The sequence below is a fragment of the Athene noctua genome, chromosome 1 (assembly GCF_965140245.1).
Source record: "Athene noctua chromosome 1, bAthNoc1.hap1.1, whole genome shotgun sequence".
NCBI classification, from domain to species: domain Eukaryota; kingdom Metazoa; phylum Chordata; class Aves; order Strigiformes; family Strigidae; genus Athene; species Athene noctua.
Window position 1 is genome coordinate 45,491,024 of NC_134037.1, and position 10,407 is coordinate 45,501,430.

Consider the following 10,407-nt stretch of genomic DNA (forward strand, 5'->3'; position numbering starts at 1 on the left):
ACATCCTGCAGCCAGGGGCTGTAATCTGCCTTCTAGAACATATTTTTGCCAATGGCTGCAGGGGAGCAGAAGTCTCCTGACCTTCTCTCAATGCTTTAAGAAAAAGATGCCCATCTTAGTATTTTTTCTTTTTCCCAGTGAGTTCTTACTAGTTCTTACTAGCTCTTACTAGAATTGTGGCACTCAGAAATACCTTCATGCCACCAGTGAACTCAGAGCTGAACCAGTTCCCACCATGGTTATAGAAATATTTGTGCTGTCTTTAGTGAACTTTGGGTCAGGGGTCTCTTTTGGAATGAATGTGTTAGAAGACCAGACCAATTCTCTTAAGTGACTGTAGCCCTTACAGCAAATCAGCAGTTTGAAATGTAAAGCTGTGTGGAAATCTACCCAATCTCTCTCTTCCCTCGCTTCACAAGTGGGAGCTGTTGATACCTGCACAGCTCTTGGTACAAGGCAGAGCAGAAGAGCATAGTAAATTAATAATCCACAAGCCATTCAGAAACGTCTAGGACAGAGACACTGACACCAGGGAATCATATGTCTGCATTGAGCATCTAGTAAATTGTTTACTTGGAAGGCTAATGAGAAACACACAGATGAACCTCTGAAACAACTACTTGGCAGGTAAGGCTACTAATGTACTCTAATATAGTGCTATGTTCTCATCATCGCTATATCTTTTCCCCAAATGTACTCGCAGCAGTTTATCAACATTATATAATGCAGGGAGAGTTCAGAGCAAGGATAGAGAGTTGGTAGCCGGTGTTTTGTGTGCTTCTTTATTTGACATACTTGATTTACAGGTCTCCTGTTTACACGATACACTTTGGGCTGTTGCTTCTTTTATTTTTAATGTTAAAATAATTACTCTTGATCCTAAATAAACATCCGGGAAGGTTTCGGGAGCAGGCTTGAAAGACTGCTTTTAAGAACTACTCCGGTGTATGGCTTATCTCTCAGCCAGTCAATGCTTATCGTCCTCTATATGTTTTCCCCTTGTTTACCGCCTTTTTTCCCCATCACAGTACGGTTTTGTTTTCTCCTGCCGGGTGGGAAAAAAAGAAAGAAAAAAGGAAGAGCAGGATAGGCAAGCGCTAGAAGCGCTTCTCCCCTCGGCGTTGGGGGGGTCGCGGAAGCGGGGCTGGGGACCTCCTGCCCTTCAGAGGAGCAGATCGCCCTTCCGGGGGGGGAAACGCGCCGCGGGGACGCGCCGGCGGGGCAGCAGCGCGCCCGCGCCCACCGGCTCTGCCTGCGCGCCCGCCGCGGCCCCGGGGGGCTCCGGGGCCACCCCGCGGCGGAGGACGGGGGAGTATAGGGGAGGCGGAGAAAACCGGACCGCGGAAGGGTCCGCGGCTCGGCGGCCGAGGGAGAGGAGGAAGGGAGGGAGGGAGGAATGGCGGGATAGATGGATGGATGAGGGATGTAGGGATAAGGGGTGGAGGGATGGAGGGGTGAGGGATGGACGGATGGAAAGATGGAGGGGTGAAGGATGGAGGGATGGGAGGACGCGGGATGCAAGGACGAGAAAATGAGGGAGAAGGGATGCAAGGATGAGAATATGAGTGCTGAGGGACGAAGAGACGAAGGGCCGAGGGACGGAGGGCTGCGGGAGCGAGCGCCCGCGCTTCCCAGCTGCTCCCCCTTCGCTGCGCGCCCCCGCGCCGCTCCCCGCCCCCCCTCCTCCGCCGCTGCGCGTGCCCGCGCCCGGGGCTGACTCTCCCTCGCATCCTCCTCCTCCTCCTCCGGCGGCGGCGGCAGCGCCGGGGATGGGCAGCGAGAGCGCGCCCAGGAGCAGCCCGGGCCCCGCCGCTCGCCCCTGCTCCCGCGCCCGCTGCTGCTCCTGCCCCGCCGCCCCCCGCGCCCCGGGGGCAGCGCCGCCGCCGCGCTACCCGCAGCCCCCGCCTCGGACGGGTGAGTCACCGGGCCCTGGCCCCCCCCCCGGTAAAAGCACCTGCCGTGCATCCCCTCCCTCCCCCCTTCCTTCCCCCGCGCCTCCCATCCCGGGGCGGCCCCGGGGACGAGCGCGGGGGGAGCCGGGGGTGGCGGCGGGAGGCACCGCGCTCACCCTGCCCCCGCCCGCGGGGGAACGGAGGGTCCTGGCCCGGGCTCGCGCCCTCCCCGCGGCGGCGGAAGGTCCGCGGGGCAGCAGGGGGGTCCCCGGGGCTTCGCGGGGGGGGTGGGGGGTGAGGGGGCTCCTGCCCTGCTGTCCCTCCCGGGCACCGCTGCCCACTCCCACGGGGGTCTCGCACACGCACAGATACCCCGACAGCCCCGCTCCTCAACCGGGGCCAGGAGCCGTCCGCAGCCCCCCCGCCCGGGGCGGCTCGGGGGAGGGGGCAGCGCCTTAACTTTTGCAAGGGACCGTTTGAAGGCGGGGTGGACCCGGCTCAGCAGAGTTGGCGGCGTCCCCGGAGTCCCCCCCCGGGGGGCGGCGGCGGGTCCCGGTCCCCCTCCCGGGGCCGCCGGGTGCAGCGGAGCGCGGCCCTTCCCGCGGGGCACGGGGGGCGGCTTCGGGCGGGACTCAGCGCTCAGATGGACTTTTCTGACGATCCCCCCAGGAAATAATGAATTAAATAAAGACTAAAGCTTGGACGGTGTATGGTGCGGAGGGGGGGGGGGGGGACTGGGGGGGGGGGGGGGGGCAGAAGTCTGTGCTCGTTTTGCTGTCGTTGCCCATAGCCGAGCGTGCAGATGATGGGATGCTGAGGTTGAGAAGCGTTTTCTGTTTTTTATGTGTCATGATGCACACGGTTGGTTGTAGGTAGTGTAGTAACTATCTGTATCCCAATAGTTCCCTGTCGCAGTGTTGTTATGGCAGCAGCGCTTCCCTCTTATTTAGCATCTCTGGCTTAGAATAATGTTAAAGACCTGGAAAGTGCCTTTAAAAAGAAAAAAAAAAAAAAAAAAAAAAAGAGCAACCTCTTGCCTTTTTGCCAAATAGCCAACAAGTACGAATATAAGATTCACACTAAATCTTCACTCCCTTCTCCAGAAGCTGGTGCTGTGATAACACTTAAGACTGAAGGAGGCTGGGGGAAAACATTTTTTTTTTTTCCATAATTCCTGCTTTTTGTTAAATTTTGTTGGAGTTTTTGCTTGGCTTTGTGGTTTTCTTTTTCATGTGTTTCACTTCTACTTTTTCATAGTATCTCACTTACAGAAGACATCTTAGTCCTGCATTACACTGGGTAAAGGGTTTCAAGCACTTCTGCATACAACACACATTTGTGGGAGGGGAAAGCCTGTAATTCTGTAGATTTAGATTTTCTGTACAAGATGATGAGTTTTCTTCTTGTGATACAGAGAGGAATCTGCATAAGACTCATCAGAAAGATTTCATCACATCTTAACTGCCACAGCTGGTCGCAGTTTGAAACAATAAGATTTAAAGGTTATTATGGAAATAAGTTTCTCTGTCACCTGTAATGGTCACCCTGTTCTCAGTCAAACCACAAAGAGTTGTAAGGGGAACACTCTGATTCTGATTTCAGTTTAATCAATAGTGGTTTTTTGGACACAGTGTTTAAACTGTGAAGCCTTTTCTGAGGGTGGATGTTAAAAACACATGAAATCAGTAGAGGGCTATATTATTTTGCAGTTTTTAATCTGTGCTTCTATAGGTACCATTTGTTGTCTTCAGCTAAAGTTTGCTTGAGTAGAGGTTGAGCAGTAAATGATAAGGACAGAAGGATTTTGTTCTGGAGGCTCCCATTTTTATTTCCAGCAAATATTTGCAGACTGATATTGATATTGCAGGATGAAATTTTACTGAATTGTCGTATCTTGTGTCCAATTGTACATTTTCAAATAAATTTGTCTTAGTAGAAAAGCAACACGAGTGTGCAATGGTTCATTTAAGAATGAAAAAATGCTGTCCCAGGATGATTCATGTGTTGAAACAGACTAGATTCAGGTTAAATAGGTGAACTAAAATAATGTAGTGTAAGTGATCCGTAACTAATTTTCATTGCTTATAATGAAAACAGGCACTCTTGTCATCTTCAAATTGGAACAGAGAGATATTGGAAGAGAGATGAAGAACAGCAAAAAATATATTTTTAATGACAAACTAAACTCTTGAACAAACCTCGGATATTTCTGAGGGCATATCAGCACATTTCTGGTATAACTGTGGTCACGATTCTGATCCCAGCTAAATCAGTATGGGATTCTCCCCAGGCACTGCTGTAAGCAGAATCAAAGACATCTCTGCTAACCATTTTTGAGGAACCAGTACATGACAAGATCATTTGTATTTTTTCCCCATTGCCATACCTGGAAGGATTTATTCGTGTCGTGTATGGAATATTTCAAGCTTTACCCTTTCAAGCTGTACTCAAGCCTATAGTTCTTACCTGACCAGACAGCTCAGCTGAGATAAACCTTGCAAGAAAGAATAATGTATATACAGCTAGGGGCAGTTTTACTGGGACCAACTAGCTAAACAATAGTTATGTTTACTGGGAAAAGGATTTGAATTTGAATTATATTTTCATATCTGATACCACTAAAATTTCATTTTGCATGGTGGTAATAGCACGTTTCTTAAAATGGCATTATTTGTTTTATGGTTCTGATATGAAAGGACTAGCTGAATTTAATCAAGCTGGAGAGCAGATGTTTCCAAATTTAGTGATTTAAAAATATTCTTAGTGATTTTAAAATAACCTTAAATTGTAATGAAGAAAGACAAATCTGGTCAGTCTGAAAAGGGCTACAGCTCAAGTTATTTGATATAAATGAACCAACAGATTGCACTTATTTAACATTAGACAGAGGTAAAATGGAAAAAAAAAAACCAAAACCTGGCAAAACCAGTTATCACAGGAAAATACACAGTATAAACCTGTAAAGACTACTGCAAAAATTACCCAAGAGTTCTGACTCCCTTATGGGAGTCGAATGGAAAAAAGCCCAGTGACTTCACTAAGCATTAATAGCTGGAGCAGATTCTAAGAAAAGGGAAAAATTAAAGCTAATTTAATTAAGTACCACAAGAATTCTGACAGATAGTTACTAAAACCAGATTGGAAATGTATGGGATTTCTTTGGTTAGGAGGAAGTGCTGGCTCCACTGAACTGGAGTCTTGCCATTGATTTCACTGGGGCCAAAATGTCACCCTGAGAATTATGTTTCAAGTGACTTTTGAAACACGTTGCATGTTATATTTAATCTGGTTTTAATTTGTGTGCTATACTATTAAAATGAGGTTACCTTTGCCAAGCTTGAGTTATTAATTAGTTATTAGCAATCATTTTCCCTTTCCTTTTACATGTTTTTAAATGTCAATTTTTCAGAAATGGCAAGAAGTACAAAATAGTCTTCCTGCAAGAGTGCACTCATAAACTGAATAATTCAAAGCCTCTACTGTCATTGTGCAATCAAATTTTTAATATGATGCTGTCAAAGTCATAAAAAAAGAAAATCAAATGTGACATCATAGAAGACAATGTATATAGCTAACATGACATCTGAATGTTTTAATTTCTCCACTTTATATTTAGTTGTTAATGAAGATAGACCTTTCTTTCCTCTGAGGAGGCTCGTAATACAACATATTAAATGTTCAGAAAAAATGATGTATTTTTGTATGCTACATTTTCTTAAAAAGAGATATACCTCTTGTAAAGAAAAGTCCCTAATGTGAAGAAAATGAACTTGTAAAAGAGACAATTTAAAGCCTTCACTGGGAAACATAGAACTGAGGTAATTTGTAGCTAATGAGAAAAACTGTTGTCAGATAGGTTTTCTAGAATATAGTAGGTATGATCTTGACAAGGGACAATTTATTAACTGTTCCTAACTAGGTATATACCTCTGTGTAAAAGAAGGCACTAACGCACTTTTATCCTCAAAAGAACGGTAATTTCTGTGGTGTCTTTCTGCAGTTTTTCCTCCTAAATTAAGTATATATAATGCTAATGAAAAGTACCAGATTGGCAGAAATGGAAAAGGAAACTCTGTTTTTACCCAGAATTTATGGAGCATAGAAAGTAGCAGTGCAATGCAGTGACCCCACACTGAGTTGCTGTTGCAGCCCAGCTTGGCTGGGTACTCGACATGAAGAAAATATTTCCCCACTGAGGATCTCTTTGCTCCAAGTGGTCAGCATACAGAGGAAACCTGCCTGGAATAGGATTTTATTTGTTAGCCTCAGCCTCTGCCATCCTCAGAGTAACCAGCCCCACTTTGAGGCTTAGCAGGGATCTGGCTGGATCCTGCAAGGAGCTCGGCATTCTCAGCACTGGTGCCTTCAGAAGTGCCAAGTGCATTTTCCAGATCCCTTAAGAAATGGAGTGAAACAACAAGTTCATTTCACACAGGCCACAAACCAGCTTTCAAATCGCAATGATTTTCCATCACTACTGCATGTTGGCTGTATTTGAATCAGTGAACTAGAGGTGAAAGGCTCCAAAAATGTGATTACCAGTCCCCAGAGACATTTAGTCCTTCAAGGATATCTTACTGAAAATGCATGTTTGTATTTCACAAACTGGAGCAGAGAGAAATGAATTAATAACACACAAATATTTTTCTTTTGTTTTAAAAAAAGGTCTTTTTTTTTTTTTTTTTAATTTTAAATTTTAAATTTTATAGGGAGACTGTTAATCCTATGTTGGCAGATATTTGGTTCTGCAGTACATATATAATCCATGAGCAGCCTCATACTTGCTCATATTTCATTACCACACAATGCTACATTTTGTCTTTTGAGTAGACAGTGGTTTAACCATGAACTCCCATACCTGTCTAAATTAAAACATTCCAATGCTTATGTTGGGGATGTGGTTTTATACCCCTAATGTCTGCCACTCAGCAGCAGAAAATGTCAGAAAACAAATGAAATAAGTAAAAAATAAGAATCTATTATTCATAATAGATTTTTAAGTATAATGGCTTATTTTGTATAAATTACGCCCATTACTCTTTTTGGGGAAAAAAAAAAAAAATCAGCTTAAAGCTATTGTGACTGTTTTATAATACAATGTAAATCTACTATGTAAGTAAAGCTACTGAACTAAGGGAAGCCACCAACTGAACACTGAAATGAATATTTAAGTGATACTCCAGCTGTTCAAAGGTCTCTTGTTTTTTCTGCAGATGTCTTCTTCCTTTTAGTTTATCCAGGACAGCAGCTACAGCAGATTCAAACTGAGAAAATATGTTAGAACTTAAATTGCAGGAAAACCTGTTTTCCCATTTCAGTGTTAGAAGGGAAGTGAGAGATGGGGATCTATAAGGTCTAAACTTCAAAGGACAGAATGATGTAAAACATATACTTCATTCAAAATTATTATTTTTTATTTAGAAAATGAGTGTGGGTTTATTTTAAATATGGAATGTATTTTTTAAATTTTATATTTATCTAGCACTTTTATTATTGGTTTATTTACCTGATAAAACAATCCTAGAAAATATTTTCTGGACTTTAATTGTAGATCAAATTCCACTCTAAATCATCTAGCTAACATTAAAACATTAATTGTAATTTTTCATATTAAAATGCACAAATTAAAAATCTGAGCACATGACAGATGCAGACTTGTTTGTGATTAGCAAAAAACAGTATCAAATTTTGTCTAATGCTTATATTTGTTGATTAGTGTGCTTTACTGGTTAAGAGTGGCTGATGTTCAAATATTCTTTAAGAAAATAGCTAAAAAGCATAAATATAGTCCATGATTAGAGTAATCTAATACATGATGTCTTTCTTATTGCTTTGAACTATGATTCAAATTGGAGATTTTAAGCTACTTTGATTGAAAACTGCTAGTACTTACAATAAAGTACTCACTAAGCGTCATGGTTACATTTCTGTCTTTACATTTCCCCACAGTTTCTCCTGAAGTTTTTTTCACCAGTTTGCTTCACCCCAGATGAAGATACTGGGTAGGAGTTCAAAATATTTTTAAATAGCTTCTAAATAATTAAGCAGCATTAACTCTCTTTATGTTCAAAGACTTTCTTCAGATGAGTCACCACATCTTAGGAAGTCAGGTACCAACAGCAGTACCCAAAGCAGATTACTAACCAAGGACAGATGGATGCAGGTGGCAAGTAGACCATGCCAGACATCACGGGGTGAAGCAGGCTCATAAATCAACAAAGCCAGCTTTCTCTGCTTCTCAGGGTGACATTTCAGAGGTGTTTGAAACTACAAATATCTCCTTTTGAAATGAAAGAGGCAAAATTAGAACTCCTCAAAAGACAAGTTTCTACCCCAATTTGTTTTGGATAGACTGAAATGTAAAATATTGTAATACACGTTCCAACATATCAGGAAAAAAAAAAAAAAAAAAAAAGTGAGTATTTCTTTTACTGTGGTTTGTCTTTCGAACTAAGACTTAAGCAAGATTCAGTTTTGTGGAGCACTGTGATTTCAGTAGAACTGCATATTCTGACAGAATAGGATTTCAGTGAAGTTTTCCATTGGCTTAAACTACAGAAGAAGAAATACCTTCCTCAAAATTAAGGTTATGCTGAATGAAGGCATCAATCCTGAAATCGTTTGAGTATATGAAGAGCTTTAGGAATGTGTGTATTCCAATAAATTGGCTGATAGAGTACATTAAGTTACTCATGACACAAGTACTCTGACTGTCAGAATTGAGTCCTCGCTGTTCTTTGGCAAAGCTGTGGGAGTCCTGGCTTAGAGGGAGAGGGTAGAACTGGTGGTAGAACTTGATTTGGAATTCTCCATCAGAAATATTTTTCCATAGAAATAATTCATACTTTGAAATTAGAAGTGGCATTAGGATGGGTCAGTAGTAGAAGATCCCTAATTTAATTTGAAAAATGGAAAATTGTAAACTTTTGAAATTAAGGATTTGAAATGGGAAATATTGTATGGTCACTGCTGCTGAATATTGTATTTAAATGGAATGGGAGATCATCCAACTACGCTTAGAAAGCAATCAAGTTATTATTATTGTCTGTATTGTTATGTTTGGAATAAAATTTATCAGCTAAACAGCCAAGGCTATCAACCTAGGCTATACCAATTTTACGATTTATTTAAACTGGCAATACAAGATTTTCACAGACTAACTGCTTAAGACTATTATTCAGCAGTTCTAAATATCCGTAGTTTAAAGGCCAATGTTTAAGTATAACAAAGTAAGCTTGCTCTGACACAAATACTAATTAGTTTCTTGCAACTACCAGACTTAAAAAAGAGTTTTTAAGCAACACTGTTTAGCTGAATGAAGAGAGAAAATGCAATAATATCCAACAAATGCCATTTTGGAGAATAATGACTTTTCTAATTCTAGAACTTGCAATAATTAGAATTTTAAGTGAGAATGCAAAAACCAACATTCACCTCAACCACCTACATTAAGAGACAACTGATTTCTTGCATTATTAGCAGTGATACTAGAGTCTCAAGGGAGAAGATCAGGGAAGGAGTCAAACTTCACTTCCCAGCCAGTCTCCACACCTCGTCTCCAGCTGCTTACCAGCCACCCTTGCTGAGCAGCATGACTGGGCAGCATAGGAATGACCAGCTGCCTCCTGGGGGACACGTCTTCCTGGGGGACACAGCCAAAATTCCCCATTACTTGACCTTGCTGAGCCTGGGTGCTCTGCACATGCCTTCTTGAACTGCTGGACCTCCAGCAGCGGCCTGCGTGTCTGCTCACAGCAAGCTGATAGTATTTGAGATTCTAACTAAAGAATATTTAAGGAAAAAGCAAGGAGATTTCAAAATAACTTTAAAAATATTTTGGCCATTAGAATGTACATAGCTGATTAAAGTGTGTCTCCTGAAAGCCCCACTGAGATGAAGAGCCTTCTTTCCACAGGTATGCTAGGGCAGGCAAGTTCAAGCAGCTGAGAGCATTCGTATTGTTAAAGCAATCATAAAGATAAAAGTGTTAATGATAATTACATTTGGGTTTTAGATCTTTCCAGGCAAGAGAAGTTTAAGCCTTGCATGACAAGTGGTACCAGTTGTCAATGGGAAGGAATTCCAAACTGATTGCATGTTGGAGCGAAACACAGCAGCACTGCTATGAAACTTGGGACTGGAAATTTTAACACAGTTGATAATATCCAGCATGAGCTTCAGAGTAATTTAATTTCATGCAGTCAATGAAATAAATAGGAAAATGGTTGGAGTGTGTGTACATATAAACTACGATATCAACGAGTTAATTCAGTAAAATGAAATAAGTAGTTGACCAAAACCTGCAAACTACATCAGTGGGTAATCAAAGAACGTACCAGCAGTCACATTTTTTTCACGTTTATAAAATGTGATTATAAAACGTGGAGACAAATGCCAGTCTTACAAGTACAACTTGAAACTGGGAGACTACCTGTTATTAAAATAGGCTTCTTCATCCCACATCATTCTGACACTTTCAAATAAGCCTAAATTTAATTAGCTCTCACATCACTAC

The 10,407-nt window shown here is 42.2% G+C and overlaps 1 protein-coding gene across 2 annotated transcripts in view; it reads left to right on the forward strand.

Moving 5' to 3' along the window:
- Positions 1–530: 530 nt before the first annotated feature.
- FUT9 (fucosyltransferase 9) overlaps positions 531–10,407 on the forward strand; it is a 103,584-nt gene continuing 93,707 nt past the window's right edge. The window contains exon 1 of one of the 2 annotated variants that reach the window (XM_074896072.1): positions 531–627. Coding sequence is in view for 1 of the 2 variants with exons in the window: in XM_074896071.1 (XP_074752172.1) it covers positions 1,770–1,914 (145 nt within the window). In the remaining variant the exon portion in view is untranslated. Of the gene's footprint in view, positions 628–1,761; positions 1,915–10,407 lie in introns of those variants that run through there. The other variant, XM_074896071.1, reaches the window with a different exon arrangement.